This window comes from Mytilus californianus, unplaced genomic scaffold (genome assembly GCF_021869535.1).
Source record: "Mytilus californianus isolate M0D057914Y unplaced genomic scaffold, xbMytCali1.0.p SCAF_3, whole genome shotgun sequence".
NCBI lineage: Eukaryota > Metazoa > Mollusca > Bivalvia > Mytilida > Mytilidae > Mytilus > Mytilus californianus.
This window is the reverse complement of record NW_026262679.1, coordinates 68,608,560-68,636,108: the sequence shown is the minus strand read 5'-3', so window position 1 is coordinate 68,636,108 and position 27,549 is coordinate 68,608,560. Positions and strand designations below refer to the sequence as shown.

The following is a 27,549-nucleotide window of genomic DNA, read 5'->3' as shown; positions in this document are numbered from 1 at the left end:
CTGGTTTACGAATAATATCACACTTGCACACACTGCTCTCATTATAAACCAGATCACGCGGGAAAGGATATTTTTAATATTAAATGTTTATGAACATATGAACAATGGGAAACGAAACGAGTCAGAATGTTTCTTATACAGAATCTTCACCCAATAGCATAAACATTACATGGAAAAATGCTGAAAATACCAACGCATTTCCTGCTAGAGAGGGACAATGTTGTTGTGGTCATGAAAAAACCCTATTTGTGTTTGGTGGTGTTTTACATTTACAATCAGAAATTGAACCACACGAATCTAATGATCTACTTGCACTTGATACAGGTAAAATATTCATCTTCATTAAAATATTTATACGATCTTAAAATGGGGTATCAAAGGTAGTGTAAATACATGTAGGTAATTTAAATAGACATATTTTCACTTGTACTGCCTACTGGTGTACAATGTACATTTGTAGTACCAGTTACTGTCAGAATGTTGCCCCCGCTGCAGCGGAGGGGGCATAAAGGTTAACCCTTGTCCATCTGTACGTCAATTTGTACGTCACGAAATTGGTTTCCGTTCTCTAACTTTAGTTTAGTTTCCCTTGACCAAATGTACATGTAATGAAACTTATAGTTTATATACACAAAGCTTATTACCACTAAACACAGATCAAGTTCGAATTTGGTTGGTGTCACTTTAACTGTTCCTGAGTTATGCCCTTTTATGAGTAGAAAAATTGCTGTATATTTCGTTTCCACTCTCTAACTTTATTTTGCCTTAATTAACTAAATGTTATGATACTTACACATGTACGTATACACAATGCTTATTACCATAAAACACAGATCGTCAGAATTTTGATGGCATCACTTTAACAGTTCCCATTTATGTCCCTTTATAACGTTTAATGCAAGCGAGGGCATCATCAGTGTCCCATGAACACATTCTCCATTTATTCTCAAATAATTTGTAACAGAAAATACTGATCAGTCAAGGGTCTAACTTAAATAAGTTATTAGAGAAAAATAACATACATGTCGTTATTGTGGGCTAAAATATAAAAAAACAGATAACATATATGTATGTTACATGTTTCAAAGAGGCAATTTACATCCTTTACTTTGTTAAATTGTATGTAAGTTCTACTGGTATTATTGTCTTTATGTATACTACACTTTAGAAAGATACATGTATAACAGTTTATAATTTGCAAATCATGTGTAGTACTACACCTATGTAATTACAGAAAATATATGCCTGTAATAACTAAAGGGTGTTATTACAGCTTTTCTACATCTCTTCAAAACCATTTCTCAGACATATATCACAATGTATTTTAATTCATTGTAAGAAATAATGATCAGAGCATGTACAAAAAAAAAATGTAATGAGGTTCTGAGCAAGCTTCCCAGTAATTCCCAAGTGTCTAATTTAATAAGTTACATGCCTGTAATAACTTAGCCTTGTTATTACAGCTTAGTGTATCCCTTAAAAGCCTTGTCTCATTGATTTACCATGGTTGATCAAAAATGTATTAATTGAATTGGAAAATTAATTAACAAGGTTATGCATTAAGTTTCTGCGCAAAGTTTCAAGAAATCCCAAGAGCCCACTAAAAATAAAAATATATTTTTATATACTAACTAATAACAAACATATGTTACTACAGATTAAGAAATAAAGAGCAGACAACTCATGAAAGTATCTGTAATAACACATGTATGTTATTTTTCTCTAATAACTTATTTAAGTTAGACCCTTGACTGCTGATAGAAATATTCTTTTAACACGCAAAGAGTTACCAAAAGTTTGGTCTTGGACTCAGACTTTAATTCCTCTTATATACAGTGAAAAAGCGGGTTGCTAGCTGTATAGTCAGGGTTCGACACTAACGGTAGTCCGGTGACCCCCTAAAATCTAGGAGGACTACCCAACATGGTAAATCAGTAGTCCTGTGGACCACCTGAAATTTGGTGTATGACCTGGCTATTTCAATGCTAAAAGTAAATTGAGGCATACATGTCACGTTTTCAATTATTAATAAATAATTTACTTCACGATTGTCGGGATGTTTACACTTATATATGTGACTCGACAGGCACAGCTGGCCTAAAGAACGACCCATAAAATCGCCCCAGGTTATTAGGCCGAATTAGGCAAGTCGGGCGGAATTTCCCTGACTTATGCTACATTTGTATGTCGAATCAAGAGGGCCGTTTGCATAAAGTGGCGAATGAACCGCGCATCGCGGTCTTGAAAGCGCTTTTTGATACTGGGGACCGACAATGTCGAAATCGCGTAAGAAATTAACTATGACTCTGTGTATCTTGAGGAGGAAGAGGATGATATAATTAGTGATGATGAAGATGACCTCTACTACACAAACAAAGACATTGTATCACTTCAACAAAAATCTTATAAACTGTTTGAAGAATTGATGAAAAATTAAAATATTGACTGATTTTTATCCTTTTTTATATTCTAAACAATTCTGGAATAAAAGGTCAATATAACTCCACCAAACAAGGCCTTAGAAATTGTCTCAGATTGCAGGATTTTGCATCTCATTTTTCAAAATTTTCTTGTGGATGAAAGTTCAGGAAGAATAAAATTGATTGCACTGAATGTTAACTTTTATCTGAAAAAAAACAAAATATTTTCAAAACTCAAATGAACATTTGTGTGCTTTTGAGGTGCTCAGATGGCAGGAAATTGCATCTAATTTTGAAAAAAATTCGTGGGGGGGGCATGCCCCCAAACCCCCCTAGCAAAATCAGGCCGTGTTGCGACCCTCAACAGTGATAGAGGTGGCCTACCAGGACTACCCAAATATTTTTCTTGGTAGTCCTGTGGATTACATATCTTCTAATGTTAGCTATAGTGTCTAACCCTGATAGTTTGCCAGTTTTTGTTTGAAATTTCATGGATACAAGGACCAGTTACCGTCACTTATGAATATAGTTCATAAATTATAGGAATGACATATTAATAAGAAAATTATTGTCATATTTTAGTAATTTACTGTTTTGAGGCAAACAAGAGATGGAGGTTTGTCAAATGAACCAACAATATCATCATTCCGTCCATAAATTCCGAATATTTCAGACTTTCGCTCAATCTGAAAATCATCTTGAATTTATGTTACTTGAAATCAACTGCATTGAATGGAATCATAGAAATTAATTAACCCTTTTTAGCTCACCTGGCCCAAAAGGGCCAAACTGTGAGCTTTTCTTATCACTTGGCGTCTGTCGTCGTCTGTTAACTTTTACAAAAATCTTCTACTCTGAAACTACTGAGCCAAATAAAACCAAACTTGGCCTAAATCATCCTTGGGTATATAGTTTAAAAAATGTAACCGATGACCCCGCCCATCAACCAAGATGGCCGCCATGGCTAAAAATAGAACATGAGGGTAAAATGCAGTTTTTGGCTTATATCTCTGAAACTAAAGCATTAACAGCAAATCTGACGGGGATAAAAATGTTCATCATCTATTTGCCCTGAAATTTTCAGATGCATCAGACAACCCTTTGTTGGGTTGCTGCCCCTGAATTGGTAATTTTAATGAAATTTTGCAGTTTTTGGTTATTATCTTGAATATTATTATAGATAGAGATAAACTGTAAACAGCAATAATGTTCATCAAAGTAAGATCTACAAATAAGTCAACATGACCAAAATAGTCAATTTTTAACAATTTTTTGCTAATTTTTGTAATCTTTTACAAAAATCTTCTCCTCTGAAACTATTGAGAAAAATTTAACCAAACTTGGCCACAATCATCATTTGGGTATCTAGTTTTAAAAATGTGGCTAAAAATAGAACATAGGGGTAAAATGCAAGTTTTGTCTATTATTTTTTGAACTGTTATAAACAGAGAAAATCTGAAAGGAGCAAAAATGTTCAGATTAATGAGTTCTACCAATTGTCCATACACATCAAAACTGTTATACAAATTCTTTTATGAGTTATTGCCCATAAATAATTTTACCATTTTTTTCATTTTTGCCTATTATCATGAAAACTATATTTAGAGAGATACATTTTTGTCCCGTTATGCCTTATATGATTTAAATTATAATAAATAAATAAACACTTTAAATCACAAAAATGATCAGCAGGGCAAGATCTATTTAAAAGTCAAATTTTGCCGATATAGTTAGCACCGTTAGTAGACTCACTCTTCAAAGAAGTGATTGCCCTTAAATGAGGATTTTTTTACCCTCTTTTGTGTTTTGAGCCAAAACTAAAGAAGATAGAGAGAAACCAAACAGACTTAAAGATCATTAATACAAGATCAACAAAATAGAGATTTTTGTCATGAAGTCTATTCTCATCTACAATGTTGAAGAGTGTCCTTTGTTTGATATGCACATAGACCAAGGTGAGCGACACAGGCTTTTTAGAGCCACTAGTTTATTCTTTTGAATGAAATTTTATGTTCCAAAGTATGCTTTGCTTTTACTTTATATGAAAATGATCAGTTTTCTAAAATCTAGGGTGCAATAAAGTGATGACGTCATGTTCATGCACATGTAATTTCCCATAAGCTGGGTCAAAGAACAAAAAAAAATCAAGATTTCCGAGTCTTGAATAAATTTTCATGCTGATGGTTTTGACTTTGATTTATTGTTTTGATTTGGTTTTTTTCCAATTGTTCATTCAGGGGTGTGGAAATGTTTGTTGTGAGCACTTGTCCCTGGGCAAGAAAAGCTGTAACTTTTTACTTTTCCGGAAAAAAAAAAATGCCCGAAATTTCCCAATAAATGTTGAAGTATTTTACTATAAGCTTGTATGATTCTAAAAACTGTTTTGTATCACAATTTAAATAATTTTTGTGATATTTGTATATATTTATGAATAAAAGGAGGTATAGGGAGACAGAAACCTAACAGCAAAACAACCAAAAGACATCTAGAGGGCATTATTGCAATGATTTTTGTCTCACCTTGACGGAGTCAAAAAGCGTGACATACATGTAGGTATGCTGTTTCCGGCAGCGGCGGCGTCAACAATGTATTAGTTTGTGATTAGGTCTAGTTTATGGTGAACCACTAGTGGTAGGTTAATGATATTTGGTATGCAGTTGTATTAGCATTGCCACATCTCATTACCATGGAGATTGTTTGGCCCCGCCCCCTCAGTTATGGTCTATTAACTTTGAAACTATGCTTAGTTTACATGTATTAGTTTGTGATTAGGTCAGTTTATGGGGAACCACTTGTGGTAAGTTAATGATATTTGGTATGCAGTTGTATATGCATTGCCACATCTCATTTCCATGGATATTATTTGGCCCTGCCCCCTCAGTCATCGTCTATTGACTTTGAAACTTTTGCTTAGTTTTCATGTATTAGTTTGTGATTAGGTCAGTTTATGGGGAACTAATAGTGGTAGGTCAATGATATTTAGTATGCAGTTGTATAAACATTGGCATTTCTCATTTCCATGGAGATTATTTGGCTCGGCCCCCTCAGTCATGGTCTATTGACTTTGAAATTAAACTTTTGCTTAGTTTGCATGTATTAGTTTGTGATTAGATCAGTTCAAGGGGAACCATTAGTGGTAGGCCAATGTTAATTGATATGCAGTTGTATAAGCATTAGTACCATGTAGAATATTTGGCCCAGTCTCCTCATGGTCTATTGACTTTGAAACAATTAAAGGGAGATTACCTAAACCACATTCATTACATTAGTTTACATGTATTAGTTTGTGATTAGATCAGTTTAAAATGATCTGCTAATGTTAAGGTAGCGCAATACAAAAGCAACTAAATTTTTATTTTCAGCTGTTTTTGTTTCTTCTTAATATTCAAAAACCACACAAGAAAATATTATTTACATATCTTGCACAGTTAATGAGTTTTGATGATAATTAGTTTTATAAACAAATGCACTGTCTGACTGATACAAGATAAGAACATGTGGGTAGTACTATGTGGTTAATCAATAGAATCATTTGATAGCTTTACCACCACTGACCAGCAATAAAAATAGCAGTTATGAAAAAGAGGTGGATTAGGGATTTATGGAAAAATGAAGATAATGAATTCCAAATAAAAATACATTTCTGTATTGGAGCTGCCAGGAGAAAAAACAAAACAACTATTTGGAGCTATAGAGGGAATCAAAATATAAATGTACAGATATTAATCAAATATAATTGTACAACAATAAATGTTGCTGTTGTTTTTACTAGAATTTCTTGAGGAGAATGTTTAAATATGATTTCTTTTTAAAAGAAAATACAAATTAAATATTTCATTTTCAAACTGCAAAAAATGAAAAAATCTACTTTGAGTAAAACACCATACACATGTATTGTCATTGTACTAGAAATCCCCCACAAGGATCCTCTAGACTGACCAACTGATCATTTTGTGTACACATGCATAACTTACTTTTTGTAACAATGCAAAAAACAAAATATATCATTTTATGTACTAAAAGAATAAAATCCATATTGAAAAAAGTAAATGCAATGTGTAATTAAACTTCTGAGATCATTAATAGTAAAGGTTTATCATGGTGGGCGGAGTTTTGACCATATAAGAAGCAACTGACTTACAGCAAGGTCAATAATGATATAACATCTCCCGCCAGATCTGATTTTTGCATAGGATGTGCATTTTCTTTATATATTTAGAATTGCTGAATTGGAATGCTTTCTTACTGGTCAAAACCTAATTGGTTTAAGATTAAAGGCCAATCCTGAAGTATCCCCATGATACATGTGTGAATTATATTGAAGTAAATGGGGTACAAGTAGGAAAATCCTTATTTATTCAATTGTGATGCATTCATTTTTGTCATGAAAATGTAGTTTTAAATGAAATTAGCTCCTAGATGGGTGCCCCTATATGCTTGATTTTCACACATGTTATCTTCAAAAGGGTGTCTCAGATTTCCAAAAACATCAATAGAACAAATTTTATACCCAATTTAAATGAGTGATCTCTTATGAATTGAGGTTGCAAACTTCATTGAAGGTTTATGAGAGAATGAAATACAATAGGAAAAATCTGAGACACCCTTTTGGAGGTCAAACTGTGTTGCACAAGAATCTATAAAATATTTTGGGATGGTATGAATAACAAAGAAGCTAATTTCATTCAAGTGTGGACATCACAATATAGCAACTAATTACATAATAATTAATTATGTAATAATCATGTCATAATGAAAAATCACCATTTGAAAGGTTAATCTTTCTTCTTTCTTTTGGTACCTCATGATCATTTATAAAATTTAAAGCTGGATGAAAGAAATTACATCAGTTTAAAGTTGTCTGATCTTTGTATTGTGCTACCTTAAGTCAATGATATTTGGTATGTTATAAAAAATTCATACAAGCACAAACAGATATTAAAAAACGTACATATGGTTATAAGCACAAACAAGAACAAACAACAATAAACAACATATGACAATATTATATATAAAACATATATGGTGGTGTGGAGAAGGCTAAACAATATACACAGTAACATTACATAAGGTAATGCTAAGTTGTTTTAGTATAAATTATTCTATTAATGGAAGCCATTGATGTTTTGACTTTAAATATGTTTTTCACGTTGTTCATAAAATAATACATTCAAATAAGTTGTCAAAATATCTATATTTGGATTAACATGATTAAATTGAATTTCTTCAAGTGTAATTTTTTTACTTGTCCGCTGGCAACTCAGACAAAAAATAATTACTTGTCCGTGTATTCAAATGTATAAGTCTGGCAAGTCGGGTATAGCATTTCCACATCCCTGTCATTAAATCATTGTAATCATTCATTTAAATTTAGTGCAATTATTCAGCTCAGCTTTGGGTGCTGTGAGTAGCAATACAACTCTATTCTATAATATTCTATTCTGTTGACGGTTTACAAACACTTTATAGATTAATGTTGTATGGCAAGAATTTTCTACTTCCTGTTATAACAAGGAATTATTTGAATCTGGAATAATTTTGAATTCTGGAAAATTGATTAGAAATGTATGATGAAAACTAACCCAACTAAATAGGGTTAGCCATGCGTGCATGGCTAAGGTTAATTTTACTTTCACTATCATTTCAGTATGAACTAACTAACCCACCTTAGCCATGCGCGCATGGCTAACCCTATTTAGTTGGGTTAGTTTTCATCATATATTTCTCATCAATTTTCCAGAATTCAAAATTATTCCAGATTCAAATAATTCCTTGTTTTATGGAGTTGACGCAACAGATGACTCATGAGTGTAACTAATGCAGGCTCTCTGGAACTTATAGATAGGTTTGATATGACATACATGACATAATTTGAGTTTTAGTTATTTCATTCTTACTGTTTGGTTTTATCAGCTTTTCAAGGTTTGGAATAGGTTTTTGATTTTCTAAACCACTGAACATTGAACAAATACAATCAATCAATCAACTGATTTTCAAATATATTGGCCTCAAGCATCACTGAAGAGACTTTGATTGTTGAATATGCATTTGGTGCAGTAACATTGGTATGATTAATGTTATTATTCTCTAATCTGGTGCTTATTTCAAAGACTGTGCAAACAATTATAGAATACATTTACATCTATAAAGTCACCAAAGTTCTTTGATTGATTCTTCATTTACAATGATTTTTTTCTTACAGGTTCAATGAAATGGGAGAAAATTGAAGTAAGAGGAACTGTACCATCACCAAGGGCCACTGCAAGTCTGGTTGCTGTTGGAAAAAAGTTGTATTTGTTTGGTGGTCTCAGTCACATGTCAGGCTGGTTTGATGTTATGCATGAGTATGATATTGGTAAACAATACAGTTATACAGTAATACTCATTAGGTTTCCTTCATTGTGAGCCATCGATTGATCTTGGATGACTTAAAACAGTAAAATTTACACACAACTCAAACACTTGTACAGGTATAAAGAACATACATGTATATTTGAATATATATTAGGGTTGAAAATGTTCTTGTCAAGACACTTAGTGTTAATATTTTTGTTGTATGACTAGAGCTTCATAGTGAAAACTGGGAAAGAAAGTCTAAATCCAAAGACATCCATCTAAGGGCATATTGGAGTAGCTAATCCTCCAATCATTTGTTGATACTAAGTGTCCAGTTGTTAATGTCTGACTAAAATCTCATTGTGTTGCAATCAAAATAGTCAGTATAAATAAGAAGATGAGGTAGGAGTGCCAATGAGACAACTCTCCATCCAAGTCATAATGTATAAAAAGTTAACAATTATAGGTCAAACAGGCCTTCAACACGGAGCCTTGGCTCACACTGAACAGTAAGCTATAAAGGACCCCAAAATGAGTAGCGTAAAACAATTCAAACAGTAAAACCAATGGTCTAATATGATGACTCTAATCTATATGAAAAACGAGAAACATCTAGGAACCACACCAACAAACAACAACCACTGAACAACAGCCTCCTGACTTCGGACAGGTTCATAAAAATGCAGCAGTTTTAAAAGCTTGAAGTACAATACAGTTATCTCCATTCAAATGCAACGCTAACATGTTCGGATTAAAAATCACATAAATGGAAAATATAAATATAAAAATACATTTTTTGTATTATGAAACATTTTTCTCATCTTTGGAACCTTTGAAGTGCAATGTATGACATCATCGATATGATTTTGGTTTCAAGCATAAACACCAGACATTTGTTGACTTTATGTACAAATGAAATAAAATTTGATAAAAAGGATAATTTCAAGTAAGGCATCTGCTTATTTTGTTTGTTATTGAACAAATTACATACCTATAAATTCTGGATCTCAAAATGGTAGACCATGGGATCTACCATTTACCCATCAAAATATGTATTTATATTGACCAGTCAAAATTACGAATTATAAATTAAAATCCTACTGAATCGTTTCTTATAATAAATTGAAACCTCAGAATCTTCATCTTATAGTGCATGTGCTATTTGCACCTCTTATTTTGTTTTTAATCGAAATAACATTTGGGGTTTCACTTAGCTTATCATGTACTTTGCCATTGCTTTATTTAGGGGCAGGGTTAGCAATGTGAATTTTTCTAGTTGTTCCTGTACATACACATGCCAAATTATTAAATAGAGTTTTGGTTAAAACTTCATGGTTCACTGAACATAGAAATGTGATAGCGTGAGCAGTGCATGATGTTCTTTGGACATATATTCTTGAAAAGATAAAATATTGAGATGATAATCATAAATAAGTTAATCTGTTAATTGTATGAAAACTATGGTTTGGAAAAATGTAATGACTTTTTGAAAAATTAACATCCCAAATTTGTTTTTTCTTGCATACTGAATGAATATATTCACGAGACCTTATAAGAAATAGGTATCTTATAATATGTATGATACATAAAAAGGTTTACAGGGATCACAAAAAATATTGGACAGTACAACAGACCACACAACTGACTGAGGCTGACTCCAACCCAAAATAAACACAAATAGCACATGGTCGTGATTGCTGGACTTGGAACAGCACAACATGTGGCGAGCTTTGATTACCATATTTTATATTATGTTGTACAAAAAATCTGTTTAAAATGTCATCCATCTGTCCTGTTTTTTCCAGAAAATAAAACTTGGTCAGAAATACAAACCACAGGTACACCTCCAGCACAGAGAGACAAAGTAGGAGGTGTTGCTATAGGAACCAACATATATTATTTTGGTGGATTTGGACCAAAGTCAGCTGAGGCAGATTTAGATATATATGATGTATGAATACATATTTTTCTAACTACTTCATTTAAAAAATACAGATTAAGGGGATTGACAGGATTATCATTTTTTATAATTATAAAAGCTCCAAAAAGGAGACAGAAAAGGTCACTAATGACTAACCACACAAGACTTTGGATGAATAAATTTCATTGATTAATTTTGTTATTATCAGAACAGAACCTACTGGCATTGTCAGATCCCAGTAAAGAGGGGACACTGGATTTATTTTTCAATCATAAAAGACATATTATAGTTGAATTCAATATATAATATGTAGATCCATAGATGGAGTAAAGGGCCTACAGGAAACTACATTTGTAGCATGTTAAAAGAGACAAAGATTATGTTTTAGATCTAGAAGTTAGGCTTCTTTTTATACGACCGCAAAAAAATTTTTGTGGTCGTATGTTGGTATGACGTTGGCGTCGTCGTCGTCCTTGTCCGAAGACATATTGGTTTTCGCACTCTAACTTTAGTTTAAGTGAATGGATCTCTATGAAATTTTACCACAAGGTTCAATACCACAAAAGGAAGGTTGGGATTGATGGTTATGGTACCAACAGTAAAGGAATTAGGGGCCAAAAAGGGGCCAAAAATAAGCATTTTTGTAACTTCCAGACATAACTTGTGTGTTAGTGTATGGATCTCTCAGGCATTGTACCACAAGGTTCCATATCACAAAAGGAATGCTGGGATTGATTTTGGGGGTAATTGCCTCAAAATTTTAGGAATTAGGGGCCAAAAAAGGGGCAAAAAACAAGCATTTTTCTAGTTTCATGACAATAACTTGTGTGTAAGTGTATGGATCTTTCTGAAATTGAAGTACAAGGTTCCATATCACAAAGGGAAAGCTGGAATTGAGTTTGGGGGTAATTGCCGAAACGTTTAGGAATTGGGGGCCAAAAAGGGGCCAAAAATAAGCATTTTTCTAGTTTCCAGACAATAACTTGTGTTCAAGTGTATGGATCTCTCTGAAATTGTACTGCAAGGTACCATACCACAAAGGGAAGGCTGGGATTGATGAAGGGGATAATTGCCTTAATATTTTAGGAATTAGGGGCCAAAAAGGGGCAAAAAACAAGCATTTTTCTAGTTTCAGGGCAATAACTTGTGTGTAAGTGTATGAATCTTTCTGAAATTGTACTACAAGGTTCCATATCACAAAGGGAAAGCTGGGTTTGAGTTTGGGGGTAATTGCCCTAAACGTTTAGGAATTTGGGGTCAAAAAGGGGCCAAAAAACACATTTTTCTAGTTTGCAGACAATAACTTGTGTTCAAGTGTATGGATCTCTGAAATTGTACTGCAAGGTACCATACCACAAAGGGAAGCCTGGGATTGAGTTTGGGGGTGATGAATCATAAGGGGGTTCAAAAAATTTGGGGGGGGGGGGGGGTGTTTCCTTTTTTTTCTTTTTTTCATTTTTTTTTCTTTTAAAATTTTCCATTTTAAGTTGGTTATTTCTGATTTATATTTAAAAGCAAATAATAAATATGGTAGGAGATACACACCAAACAGGATGTGTAAATTATTATATAATAAGTATTGTGCAATAGCAAGAAATTTTCAATTGCACAGTATTGCGCAATAGCAAGAAATCTTCAATTGCACAGTATTGTGCAATAGCAAGAAATATCCAATAGCACAATATTGCGCAATAGCAAGAAATTGTCAATTGTACAGTATTGCGCAATAGCAAGAAATATTTAATTGCACAGTATTGTGCAAAAGAAGATACTTCGTATAAATTGCTTATTTCTTGACCAATTTCAATGGGGTTTTATTCTTGAATTCTTGGGGTTCTTTAATATGCTGAATCTAACCGTGTATTTAGTTTTTAGATTTTGGGCCCCGTTTTTAAATTGGTCCAAAGGGTCCAAAATTAAACTTTGTTTGATTTCATCAAAAATTGAATTATTGGGGTTCTTTGGTATGCCTAATCTAACCGTATATTTAGATTCTTAATTTTTGGTTCCGTTTTCAAATTGGTCTACATTAAGGTCCAAAGGGTCCAAAATTAAACTTAGTTTGATTTTAACAAAAATTGAATTCTTAGGGTTCTTTGATATGCTGAATCTAAACATGTATTTAGATTTTTGATTATGGGCCCAGTTTTCAAGTTGGTCCAAATCGGGGTCCAAAATTAAACTTTGTTTGATTTCAACAAAAATTGAATATATGGAGTTCTTTGATATGCTGAATCTAACCATGTATTTAGATTTTTGATTTTTGGGCCCCATTATCAACTTTGTCCACATTGAGGTCAAAGGGGTCCAAAATTAAACTTTGTCTGATTTCATCAAAAATTGAATTATTGGGGTTCTTTGATATGCTGAATCTAACCATGTATTTAGATTTTGGATATTGGACCATAATAGGTGAATGTCCAATTTAAAATTTTTAAGTTCTTAGACCACATTCATTCTGTGTCAGAAACCTATGCTGTGTCAAATATTTAATCACAATCCAAATGCAAAGCTGTATCAAGCTTGAATGTTGTGTCCATACTTGCCCCAACTGTTCAGGGTTCGACATCTGCGGTCGTATCAAGCTGCGCCCTGCGGAGCATTTTATTCAAAATGTTTTAAGAATTGAAGATTTTAAAATATACCAAACAAAAACAGTATTTTCTTTCATTCAGTATTGAAATGGTGTAATAAACATGCAAAAAAAATAAACTGTTCATTTAGCTCTTATACAGTTTTTATGACTTTTTCACTTAGTGGCTGGTTCATATTATAAATGCCCATGACAGTCCTTCTGAAATCAAACAGTTGTCCAGACTGTCTTTCATGATGCATTCAGATGTTGAGATAATTTATTGTTACATTAGTGTTTAGTGATGAGGCCACAATTAAAAATATTTCAGTTTGCCCAAACCCGACCCATGATGACTGGGTGTGGGTAGGTAGGTAGGCAAATTCTTTTTTTTTTTTATCAGAATTTGCATGAAAATATTAAAACAGTATATCTTTTTTTTCCGTCAAACCTTTGTAGAGACATTGTCAAATTTCTGTACCACCTCAATAGGTTCACTCTTGTTAGGCTCGAAAGTTTGTAGCCCACTCTTGTCGGATACAGTAACAACGACTTCATCTGTTTTCCGCATGTCCATCTCATCAGAATCGGCAACCTCATCAAAAACATCATTCCAGGTTTTCATTTTTGTTAAAGCGATAAAGCCTATTAGACACAATAGGCTTTATTTTTTGGTTTATTTTAAGTAGTACAGACGACGACAGCGTAAAAAAACTGTCTGCCATTTTCACATGTTTTACTTCTTTACGTTCGTTAAATCTGTGACAGAAGATAAATACAGAGAACATTGAATATCGATTAACTGCGTCTCTTACACGCTTTCTTTTAATCTTATTCACAGTTACTTTCAAACGCGAAGACGACGAACATTAAGTTTTATATGATGACGGAGCAGACACGAAAAAAATCCAAAAAAAAACGGCAAAAAAAGAATTTGAGTCGGCGGGTTTTTTTTGGGGTTGGTCGCGTTTGGGCAAACATACAATATTTTTATTTTGGCCTGACTTACAGACTGTGTTTGCTTTTCGTTGGATTATATGGACTTTTCGTGGAATAATGGCCTTTGGACAATGATCATGTCATGTAAAATGTAATTTGATACATTTACCTTATGCTCTTAAAAAAATATTTTCATGAGAATATTCCACTTTTGTTTGGGTCCAAAACATATTCTTTCTGGATAAAATATTGAGTTTCCCTTTCTTAATTAAAACAAAACTTATACATATGACAGTTATATATATGGGAAAGGAGAATGAGTCTTTTGAATCTGGTGTCAATCTGTTTAAGTTCAAGGTTGCTGTTACTAGAATAGAAAAGTTTTTAAATAAATGCTTAGAGGATGGAATTCAAGGTTTCCCTTGCATAATTTTAACAAAACATTTACTGGTAAGAAATACAGAGAAGTTGAAGAAGTCTATTGATTCTGAGGTCAATAATTCCAAGTTAAAGTTCACCATTTTGTTTGGAAAAAATTAGTTTCTTGATGATAACTTGATGTTAGTTTAAAATGAAACCTTCAATGACCTATATCAATGGGAAATATATGGAAGGGGAAGTACTATATCAATGGGAAATATATGGAAGGGGAAGTACTATATCAATGGGAAATATATGGAAGGGGAAGTACCTTTAGATTTTAGGTCAATTGTCAAGGTCACAGCTTTTAGATGTAAAGATTGCATTCATGCAATCAAAACCCTTATGTCGCTTGTTTTGATAGTTCATCATTTTCAAGACTTTATTGCTACTTTTGAAGTAAAAAAAAAACGTACATTAAGCCCAGCATTCTTTACATCCTTTCCATGAAAATTTCTAGAAATAAACTAATGAAATATAATCAGATATTCAGGTTACAACATGGAGTATATGTATAACCATACTTGTCAAGAAAACTACATAAATTGTCCATGGTGCATGAATCTAATGTGTTCTAAAAGATACATTTGTATGTCATTGTAAAAGTAATATTTAGAATTGGAGTTATCTTCCTTTATCCATAATTTAAGTTGAACCAACTACAATAATAGACTCCAATTCATGGATTGCCCTTCAATGCTTAATACAATGAAATGTTTAATTTTTGGTTCCAACTGAAAAATGAATGCAATCTTCACCTTCATGTGAGCTCTTTGATTCTGAATATAAGGACTCTGAAGAAAATCCTAAAGGTTAAGTGCAAATTTTGCTCTTTATAATTGACTTTTGATGTTCGACTCAAAATGATAATGGAATTTAAAATAAAACATTTTTCATACGACCACTAAAAAAATTTTGCGTTCGTATAATGCTATCATGATGTCGGCGGCGCCGTCCGAAGACACATTTAGTTTCCGGACAATAACTTTAGTTTAATGTATGGATCTCTATGAAATTTTACCAGAAGGTTCAATATCACAAAAGGAAGGTTGGGATTGGTTTTGGGGGTTATGGTACCAACAGTTTAGGAACTAAGGGCCAAAAACAAGCATTTTTGTAGTTTCCGGACAATAACTTGTGTGTAAGTGTATAGATCTCTCTGAAATTGTACCACAAGGTTTCATATCTCAAAGGGAAGGCTGGGATTGAGTTTGGGGTAATTGCCCCAAACGTTCAGGAATTAGGGGCAAAAAAGGGGTCAAAAACAAGCATTTTTCTAGTTGCCAGATAATAACTTGTGTTTAAGTGTATGGATCTCTCTGAAATTGTACTACAAGGTTCCATACCACAAAGGGAAGGCTGGGATTGAGTTTGGGGGTAATTACTCTAAGGGGGGTTTAAAAAGTTTGGATGGGATTTTTTTTGAGGGGGTTCATACTTTTTTTCTTAAAGATTTTTCAAAATTTCAAATTTAAAAAAAAAGGAATTTTAGAGGGATTTTTTTTTCATAATTTCTCGGTGTTTTTTTTTCCTAAATATTTTCCATTTTTACATTGTTTATTTCTGATTTATATATAAAAGCACCAAATACTGATATGGCAGGAGATACACACCAAACAGGGTGTGTAAATTATTATATATAACAGATTAACTAAGTATTGTGCAACAGCACAGTATTGCGCAATAGCAAGAAATTTTCTATTGCGCAATAGCAAGAAATCTTCAATTGCACAGTATTGTGCAATAGCAAGAAATCTTCAATTGTACAGTATTGCGCAATAGCAAGAAATCTTCAATAGCACAGTATTGCGCAATAGCAAGAAATCTTCAGTTGAAAATAAATACAAATCTTTTAACCAATTTCAATGGGATTAATTTAAAGTCTTTAATTTTTGGGGGTTCTAACCTTGTATTACTATTTTGGATATTGGGCCCCATTTTTAAATTGGTCTACATTGAGGTCCAAAGGGTCCAAAATTAAACTTTGTTTGATTTCATCAAAAACTGAATTATGATATGCTGAATCCTATTGTGTATTTGGATTTTTTATTTTGGGCCCTGTTTTCAAATTAGTCCATATTAAGGTTTGAAGGATCCAAAATTAAACTTCGTTTGATTTCAACTAAAATTAAATTTTTGGTGTTTTTTTATATGCTGAATCTAACCATGTTAGATTTTGGATATAAGACCATACTGGTAAATTAAATGTCCTATTGCAAATTTTTAAGATCTTTGACCACATTTATTTTGTGTCAGAAACCCCTTTTTTTTCCTTTTTTTTCTAAAAATATCTTTATTGCACTTTTCTTTGCTGTAATGACAAATTACTCGACCTACAGCAGTTGGCCGAATAACCAGGGAAATTACCCAGTGAATTCATATTTATAAATAGTTAGTTAGTTTTACAACTCATAGTTAATACAAACATTTTTGGAAAATATATGATCACATGATTACGAAAAATGTACAGTTTTGTCAGGTTTTGTTTCTAAGTATTAGAACTTTATGATCATTGACCTTAACCTTTTGTAAAGAATCGTTAATCAGTTGTCCTGATGAATTCATGCGTCTTATTGACTGTTCTCACAAACAGCTTATACTTTAATTAAATATTGGAAGAGGTAAGTCTTGGAGTCGTAAGTTAGTTTCAACATTCTGATTGAGCCCTCATGTGATAAATTATGCGCATATGAGTTTGGAGACAACTACTGTACTTTAGTTTTCAGTAAGCATGCTGTTTTAATTTCTTACCACGTGTTCAGATCTATTTAATGCATACATGATGAGATTTTACATAAGTTTTTGTATATCTGAAAATAGTAGATTTCTAGATATTCATGATCATATGTATGTATCTTTTTATATCATTTAAAAATTTGCTGTGTTTAGCATTAATGAATTTGTTAATTTCGCATGTGTTCAATTTATAATTTGATATATGAGTACTTTTATGAATTGAATAGATTAAGATAGTTAAGAAAAGATTTATATCATGATACATAGGATCATGTACTTTATAGCCCAAAACTAAAGTTTTTATATTAAATATATGTGACCCTATCTTTGTTTTGCTTACAAGCGCATATACTTTGTTCCAAAATTCATGAAAGTATTGACATTTGAGAAAAAAGTGTTCGTAATCTTCAGTCAAATTACACAGGACACACATACTTGTATCTTCTATGTTCCATTGTTGTAGTAATTGTTTACATGGGAGGATGTAATGGAGCAATTTCCATCTTAACATTTTATATTTGTTATTTATTAAATAAGAAAAAGTATATTGTAGCATATTACTTATTGGAGTGATTGATTCTAATTTGAAGATGTTTTTCCATTTAAAGAATCCTATAGGTCTCTCATCATTCTTGATATTTAAATGGTTGTATATTTCTTTAGATAACATATTTTCAATTAGTTTAGTTGTTCTGTTAACAGTCAAGGACACGTTTAAATTTGTTTTTACAGAAGTTTTCTTGGATATATCAGATTTTAATGTATTTAGCCATTGTTTTTGAATTGAATTTTTCCATTTTGAAAGTTCTGAGATCCAATTAGGTTTAGAGGTTAATTTCTCCAATTTAACTTTTTGTGAAATATGCCCTTTATAATCAATAATATCATTGATGCAAAATAATACCATCTTTTATCTAATTAAGATAAACTAAACATTTTCCTTTAAATCTTATATTTTTGTTTAAAATACCCCACAACATTTGCTGCCTAATATTTTTAAAGTTTGTGATCGGTATGATACTTGTTGGTGTATTATTTGCTTTGTACCAGCTCTTTAATATGTTCAAGTAAAATGAGGGTAATGTGTTACTTAAATTAGATATTGAGTTTATGTTGTCTGGCATCATATGAAATATAAGGTTGTTTTTACCAAATTTGTTAAAATAATATGTTGGAATGACTTTCAGAAGTGTCAGAAACCTATATTATGTCAAAAATTTGATCACAATCCAAATTCAGACAGTATCAAGCTTGAATATTGTGTCCAAACTTGCCCAAACTGTTCATGGTTCGACCTCTGCGGTCGTATCAGGCTGCGCTTGGCGAAGCATTTAATTCACAATTGTTATAACTAAAGTCCCATAATTTTTTATCATATGATTTCCTAATATGGTTGTATAGAAATATCATTTTTACAATCATGTATATAATAAAAAATAAATTGTAAACAAATTTATTGATAAATCCAATCAAAACAATTCATTTTATTACGTTTTAAATTTAGGCTAAAATATTTAAATAAAAACAATGTTATTCCTTTAACAGAGAACATTTACATTCAAAGTAAATCTGTCGAACAAAATTATGTCATCAAATAATACAAATAATACACTGCTCCTTTTCTAAGTTCTTATGAATAACATGTTTATATTCAAAATATTAAAACCACAATTTTTCACTCAGATTAGCTTTTCTATGTGAAGATCAAATGTTTAAAAAAATCTTTCAAAACCACAGTATACAATGTAATTGTAAGTAATCTAAAGTAATCTAATGTAATCAATTACATTTGAATTTAGGTGTAATTGTAATGTAATCGATTACATCAAATTAGCAAAGTAATTGTAATTTAATCTATTACATTTCAAAGTAATCGACCCCATCCCTGATATGGGTATGTTGGGACCAACCATCAATTTGCAGTTACATTTGTAAGAGGAGCATTATGTGGCCTCCTTGTGTTTTTATGCATGCAGATTCCCAAAAATTTACATTAAACAATCAGGAATCATGCCTTGGCAATCATGTTGTAACAACATATTTAATTTTAGCTAAAGTGTTTTCACTGTTTTAGTTTGCTTGCATATATACTTTAAATTCAGATATTATTGTGATTGTTGAAGAATGGACAAAAATGCGAGTTCTTATTATTGCGATACTCACCCAGTAATAAATACCTCGCAATAATTTCAGAATTTACAGTATTGGCTGGATTTTGATGACTATTCACAAAATGATTGGTAGTAAGTGTTTGTTTTTGTAAAGAGGGCAGTATATATCATATTCCATGATTATGAATGGTCCCTGAATGGAATATATTGTATTGTAGCAAACTTCCTTTGAATATTTCAGTCAGAGGAAGAGGGAGAAGATGAATTGCCAGATGGAAGTGCTTCTTTTGGATGGTTTAATGACTTGTTTGTGTTTGATACAGGTATTTATCTTTGCTAAAGGCCTGTTTTACATCTAACATATTCAAAAGAATGTCGAATGGTTACATGTGAATTCCTCATCCAGTATTGTTTAATTTTTTTCCTTTGAAGGCACCAGCCTCCCAAACAGGAATAAGCCCGATCAGTTGCTAAATCTATACATACTGAAATCCAGTTCTCAATAATTTTCATGTCTGTAGATAAAAACTATGAAACATTTGGGTTATAACTTAAGAGCAATTCATTCAAGTATGTATAATAGAAAAACAAAGTATATGGGGTAAATTTGAATCCCACCCTGCTAAATGAAAATTGTATTAATCAAACTACATATTAAGTCAGGAGCCTGTTGTTCAGTGGTTGTCTTTGGTTAATGTGGTTCATATGTGTTTCTTGTTTCTCGTTTTTTTATATAGATTAGACCGTTGGTTTTCCTGTTTGAATTGTTTTACACTAGTCATTTTGGGCTTCTTTATAGCTTGCTGTTCGGTGTGAGCCAAGGCTCTGTGTTGAAGGCCGTCTAAAAGATAAAAGATGAGGAGGAACAAGATTTTTTTTTTCAAAAGAAAAGGCAAAATAATAAACCTGTTTATATAAAGATATTCAAGTGGGATTTCAATTTACTTGATAAATAAGTACAATAATCATCTGTATATATAATTATGGTTACACTTATCATTGATATCTTGTGAAACATGAAGTAAATTTCAAAACTCCTAGGCTGCGCAAACCAATATCTTTTTTTCTTTTTTTTTATGTTCATTCCCCATCAAATTTCTTTAACAATATTATTTGTTCATTTGAATACAGGAAGTGTAGTTTTTGCGATGAAAAATTAACCTCCAGTTTAACAAAATTAGTTACTTTATTTGTTCATGTTTAAAAAGCTCATTTTCAGTGCCTTTTCCTGGAAAATATGAAATAGCAATTTAAACGAAACTGATATGCAAATTAACCTACTGTCATTTCCTCTCATTAAGTTTATCAGGTTTATTTGCCATGGAAAAAATGCTTATCTTTCTGTCAGCAATGGTGCTAAGAAGGTTTTATTGATAAACATGACAAAGGGTACTGTATATTCAGAAATTACTGATCATTGACATACCTGCCAACCTCTGAAACCTTCAAAGAGGGAGATCTCCCCCTCAGCTAAGACAGCTGAGGGGGAGATTTTGCGCGAACGAAATTTTCAAGTGAAAAATATAACCTGTTTATTTATTCATTTACAAAACACAAATAAGAGTAAATAGATATACATTTGTACTTTATTTCTTCAATGATGGTTATATCCTACTCCAGGTGTGTTGGTTTGTTTTTATACTTTTTCAATGTCTTTGGGCCAGCATACCTCAAAGATGTGTCTGTTTCGAGTGATCATCTTTAATGTAAATAATGGTGCAAGATATGTATGAACAACCACATTTATAACACAAGTGTGAAATACATTTCTTATAAATTTCAATTTAATCAGTGAATAAAAGTATTGATCTATTAAATGATTTTCAAAATATAATTATATTTTTGTCCTAAGGTCTTCAAAATCATTAAATTACCATCCTTTTATGATTTTTTGTTCAATTTGTATTTAATTTATATTCTTTAACCAATTCACATTATTTCAAGCAGGGTAACTTAAAACAAGATTAAACAGGGGAAGTAACCCAAAATTTCTTTGAAGTGTTTAGCTTGAGGTAAAAGTCGTTAATGATCGTTAATTAGTATTATGTTTGACAACCAAGCTGTCATGTGAAGCCATTTAATTTTCACATAGACTGTGATTTAAAGGTAAAAAATACCCTCATCAGTGACACAAAAACGTTATTAATGTTGACTGGTCAATTCAAGGTGAAATATCCAAAAGCGGGAGGGGACCGGCAAGCGGGAGATATCCGGAAATTTTGTCAATTGAGCGGGAATCTCCCGCTCAAAACGGGAGGGTTGGCAGGTATGCATTGATCACCAATGAATGGTAATGCAAGAAATTATTATTGCAATTTCATGAAATGGTGCATGCAAATAATGCAATCAGAATCTAAAAGAGAGATTTTATTTTTACAAAATTTATCCTGTTGCAATTTTCGCAATAATAAAAACATTGCAAAAATTTGTGAATTTTCAGTACTTCTGAGTCAAAACTTTGTCAAAGAGGTAAAAAAACAAAATGTAAATTCAATCTGGCATTTTAAGCTGCATTACACATTTTACACAGAAGTATTCGCTTATGAATTAAAGCATATGTGGGGTATACATCAATAAGAAATTTTAATGATGGCTGCTTTAAAAAAGCATGGAAACTTGAAAAAAAATTATTATTATATTTGTACTTACAATTTATTTTTTACATATATAGACCTAATTTAATTACTTTAAAAAATTTCTTTATAAACAGTAAATAAGAAATGGTCTCAACCTATACAGAAAAACCTTGGAGTTCCTACACCTAGAGCAGCGCATGGTGTGTGTGCTGTAGGTACAGATCTAGTCATATTTGGTGGAAGAGATACACAATGTAGACGAAATGATTTACATATATTTAGTACTGGTAAGTTGCTCTGATGAAGGTTATTCCAGAAACAAGTGTTCTTAGCACTGTTACTGGTATAATGATGTGGTATTCTCAAAAACACGTGGTTTTACACTGAAATTTGTACAATATGGTATTCTCAAAAACATGCATGGTTTTACACTGAAACTTGTATAATGTGGTATTCTCAAAAACACACATGGTTTTACACTGAAATTGGTACAATATGGTATTCTCAAAAACATACATGGTTTTACACTGATACTGGTATAATGTAGTATTCTCAAAAACACACATGGTTTTACACTGAAATTGTTACAATATGGTATTCTCAAAAACACATGGTTTTACACTGAAACTAGTATAATGTGGTATTCTCAAAAACACACATTGTTTAATTTTACACTGAAATTGGTACAATATGTTATTCTCAAAAACACATGGTTTTACACTGAAACTGGTATAATATGGTATTCTCAAAAGCATACATGGTGTGTACTGAAACTGGTGTAATGTGGTATTCTCAAAACACGTGGTGTACACTGTCAGAAGTAACATACATTTGTTTATTGAACTGGGATTTTTAGCTGTTTTCTTAAAATTCTGCAATGCTCACTGGAAAAAACAAATTTTCTTTAAGTCATTTAGGACTAATTTTTAGATGTAATGGTAATCTTGCATCTCAATGAATTATTCCTTGATAAAGAAAAGTAACTTATTAAACATATAGATCAATTTAAAAAAGATGATTTAACAAACCAAATTCCAGCTGTTTCACAAAAAACTAATGAAATGAATGAGAAGGGGATGGGAATGAAGTATTTTAAAACATATTTAAAAGCTTAGGGCTGTTACAACATTGATCATGGTGGGGGATGAGAGACACTCAAATTAATTAATTGTATGGTTGCATTTTACTTAGAATTTTGTGGGAAGCTCCTGTTTGATAGTTGAAATTGTGGACAAAAAGTCAGTATGGAAAGCTTCTGAAGATGTTTCGTTTTGAATCCCTTAACAAAAGTTGACAAAGGTTAAGACAAATATCAATTAGTATTTGTATCTAAATGAAAACTATTATACATACAGATACATGGAAATGGAAGGACTGTAAAGTTAAAGGAAGACAACCAGAGCCACGTTCCTTCCATTCTACGACTGCTATTGGTAATAGAGTAGTAGTAATGGGAGGCAGAGGTGAACAAAATCAACACTTTGCTGATCTACATATATTTGACACAGGTAAATAGAAAAGAGTTGAAATGTAAACATTTTGAAATTGTCAAAAGGATTAGACTTGGAAAGGGTCAATATTGACCCTTAAATTCCATGACATTTAAAATCATTAATTGTCTTAAACATTTGATGAAAAAATGTATAAAAGTATTGCAAAATACAAATTCACCAAGCTTTAGCAAGTTCCATCTGAGAGTATTCAGTGTTCCCACTTACCCAAAATAGAATGGTGAATAAGCAGTTACAGATCAAGTTTTATTTAAGCAAATTTTGCGGAAGTTGTTAGAACTAGAATATAGAAAACTACTTGAAAAGATCAGTATTAGACACTTTTCTCTGTAATGTGATTGCCTGATCCAATTGATTAGATATTTGATTTATAGTCATACCATAAAAAGTTACAGATCATGATTGAGTTTCATCTATTTAACCCTTTCACTGATAGCCGCCCTGACAGAAGTTACTCTTGAGACGATGGCTTCCTTGGCTTTTGTTTTACAAGTGGGAGAACTTCATATTTAATATCAATAAAAACTTATTTGTAGTTATTTATGTCTTTATTTTATTCACTTACACCATTGACACAGTTTTGTTTATGTTTTAATAAATTTTTACACTGAACGATGTCCATTCCAAGTGTTCCAGTAAAATCCGATTTTGACATGGTTTTCAAAAAACTCAAGCGCCATGTTTATACTTTCATCAGGGCAATAAACAAAGAAGGATAATTTGTGTTTGCAATGTTTTCACCGGTAAATATAAAAGAGGTACGCTGATCCCGGTAAACTGGGACTCATCGTCAGCTGTCTGAAGGGTGAATCTCATTTAATAAACTGATATTCGTCAGAGAAAGGTTTAAGCAGTTTTTGCAGGAGATGTGGTCCTTTAATAAAGGATATTTCTTTAAATTATAAGCTTTTAAAGAGAGAAAAACTAAATCCTTCAGGGGTTAGGGTAAACCGGCAGTTGATAACAATATTTGCATCTTTAAATAATGATGAGATGGAATTTCCAAACTACATCACTATAAAAATAAGGAGATGTGGTATGATTGCCAATGAGACAACTATCCACCAAAGTTCAAATGAAGTGGATTGAAGCAATTATAGGCAACCACCTTCAACAATGAGAAAAAACCCATACCGTATAGTAGCCTATGAAAGGACCTGACATGAAAAATATAAAACAATTCTATTGAGAAAACTAACAGCCTAATTTTGTAAAAAAACATTTACGGAAAAAAATATGACAGACATGAACCAACAACAACCACTGAACTAAACAACTTAATGCTTGTCCCATATAAGTATGTTGATGTTACAGCTGGTAGGGTAACATGTATTTCAAATGTAATACCCTACGAATGCATGGTCAAACAATCATTTAGTCTGACTTGTTTTTATAGAAACAATGGAGTGGTTACAACCAAAAGCTACTGGAGATTTACCAAAAGGACGTGGACAACATTCTGCAGGTGTTGTAGATGACAAGCTGGTCTTGTTTGGAGGAACAACAGATTTTAATTCAGAAATTATGCAGTGCCAAACTTTCTATAATGATACATATGTTGCAAACATAGGTAATTATTGTTTTTATAACAACAATGAAGACACATGTTTTTCTGTACTACATTTGAGCTGTGTTCTATATAAAAAAAAAAGAGATGTGATATGATTGCCAGTGAGACTACTATCCACCAAAGTTTAAAGAAAGTGAATGTAAGCAATTTTAGGCAACCATACGGCCTTAAACAATTAGAAACCCATACCATAAAGTCGGCTATAAAAGGCCGGACATGAAAAATATAAAACAAATCAATTTGAGAAAACTAACAGCCTAATTTATAACAAAACAATTTATGAAAATATGACAGACATGAACCAACAACAATCACTGAACTACAGGCTCCTGACTTGGGACAGCCACATTAGAATTTGGCAGGGTTTAACCTGTTTGAAGGCACCAACACTCCCCTTAACCTGGCAAAGTGGTGTAACAGTACAACATAAGAACAAACTTTAAACATCAGTTGAAAAGGTCTTAACTCATCAGATCAATACAAAGCAGAAAAACATATAACAAAAGCACAGAACGGACATGGCAGGGTATTTATACATCCCTAATAACAAAAAAGACACAAAGTACAGATCTGAGAGTACTGACAGTTACTTACAGCTAGTTCAAAGGCAATAACAACTAATAGAAAAATCATGTAATCAATCAGTACACATCCAACATCCAATGAACTTAGTGTAAAGATGTCATTAACAGTCAGAGAAAAACATGACCTTGTGCAGTGCAAAAATATAGGTATCAACAGATTGTAGTTCTGTGAATATGAATATGTGTATAACAATAATATTTAGTATGGTTTTAATTTACTGAAAACAAAATCAATATTAATACCTATAAAAACAATATTCAAAGATATAATTACAGTGAATTGGTAACCATTTAGAATTACTTTATTTAAAGGATTGATAAGTTTACCCAGATCATATCTTAATTTCATTGCTCAGTAAACAACATCATCTATGTTCATTCTAATTTTCTGTTTGGTTCATGAGATTAAATGGAACTTTAAAAAAAAGTCAGACAAATTGAAGGAACTAAAGACAGTTTTAGACAGTTTCACCTGAACACCATTGTAAAAATTTAACATTTATTTAAAAGCCATTTTGAAGTGAACAAAGTTTGAAGCTCAAGTTTATTTTTCAATATTTGTGAAAGAGAAGTAGGTATGATGTGACCATGATATGCATAATATGTTTTCATCATTTTTGAAATTTTTCAAAACATATGTCATGCTTTGGATATCAAGTTCTAATCAGAATTTTTTGGAATTTTTTCTGTTGCCTACTTTCAATTATATATTTTTTAATACATTACTTTTTAATTTCAGATGAATTCATGAAAGGTGAATGCACGAAATCAACTAATGGACATGCAGAATCATCATCATAGCAAAAGAGATTTTATCCATTATTTAATTTTTATATTTTTGTTATACTATTTCCCTGCAATATTAAAATGATCTGAATACCTTTCAATATGACTTATTTTAATTATTTCCATATTGATGAGGATATTTTTTGTGAAATAATCATTAACAGTAAATAATTTTATGACATTAACAGATTATTTTTTCCTATACAAAGTAATTATAAAACTGGATGTTGAATCCTTATATATTGGTACTGTTAAAGCACTGACAATTTTATTTTTCACATTGTCACAAGCATATATATCACAGAAACTGAATTTTATGGCAGATGATAAAACTTGAATGTTACTTTCAAAGTTAAAATATTACATACTTTAATTTGTGAAATCATCTCCAGTAAAATGTCAGTGCACCATAGTGAGTTAGTTTGTATCTAGATGAATGGTACCTGACCTGATAATAGCTGGTAGTCTGGTTTCAGTTTTAGTTTACCTGTACATCAAAATTCATATCTTTAGTATTATAAGATTTAGAATCATATAAATTTCATTAGATACCTTTAAGAAAGAGAGTAAAATTGGAAGTTAATTTAGGTCAATTTGATCAACTGAAATATTTACCACTTAACACCAAATCATAAGTAAATATCACTGAAGTACGTTTTTGTCAAAAAACATATCTTAATTACAATAAGATGTAGTTCTTCATGCAGGCCCTTTATTAAGATTATGTCAGCATTGAGGCATAATATGTTATCATGTGGATTTACTTAAAAGCACTGAATGATTACAATACCTTCAGTTGGTAGTTTTCTTGGGGGCAAAAAAATCTAAAGTAAATTTTGAGTAAAAAAATCTCAAAAATTCTGAACAGTAAATGTTGTGAAATGACACAGAAAATATCATATATAGATATAAGATGATGTGGTATGAGTGCCAATGAGACAACTCTCCATTCAAGTCACAATTTGTAAAAGTAAACCATTATAGGTCAAAAGTACGGCCTTCAACACGGAGCCTTGGCTCACTCCGAACAGCAATCTATTTGTATTGGGTATCACACATGTATGTAT

General features: G+C 31.8%; 1 protein-coding gene across 1 annotated transcript; it reads left to right on the top strand.

The window, feature by feature from the left end:
- Positions 1–35: 35 nt before the first annotated feature.
- Positions 36–26,583, top strand: LOC127733152 (rab9 effector protein with kelch motifs-like). Its single transcript, XM_052242491.1, has 8 exons — positions 36–324; positions 8,623–8,775; positions 10,562–10,707; positions 19,697–19,778; positions 22,166–22,318; positions 23,387–23,539; positions 24,939–25,112; positions 26,436–26,583. Exons 1-8 carry the CDS (start codon positions 105–107, stop codon positions 26,495–26,497), a joined length of 1,143 nt encoding a protein of 380 aa, XP_052098451.1. The 5' UTR covers positions 36–104; the 3' UTR covers positions 26,498–26,583.
- The last annotated feature ends 966 nt before the right edge of the window (positions 26,584–27,549 follow it).

Coding starts and splice junctions, on each gene's coding strand:
- LOC127733152 (XM_052242491.1), top strand. CDS start 105: ATGGGAAACGAAACGAGTCAGAATGTTTCTTATACAGAATCTTCACCC. Junction 325..8,622: donor TCTACTTGCACTTGATACAG/GTAAAATATTCA, acceptor TTTTTCTTACAG/GTTCAATGAAATGGGAGAAA. Junction 25,113..26,435: donor TACATATGTTGCAAACATAG/GTAATTATTGTT, acceptor TTTTAATTTCAG/ATGAATTCATGAAAGGTGAA.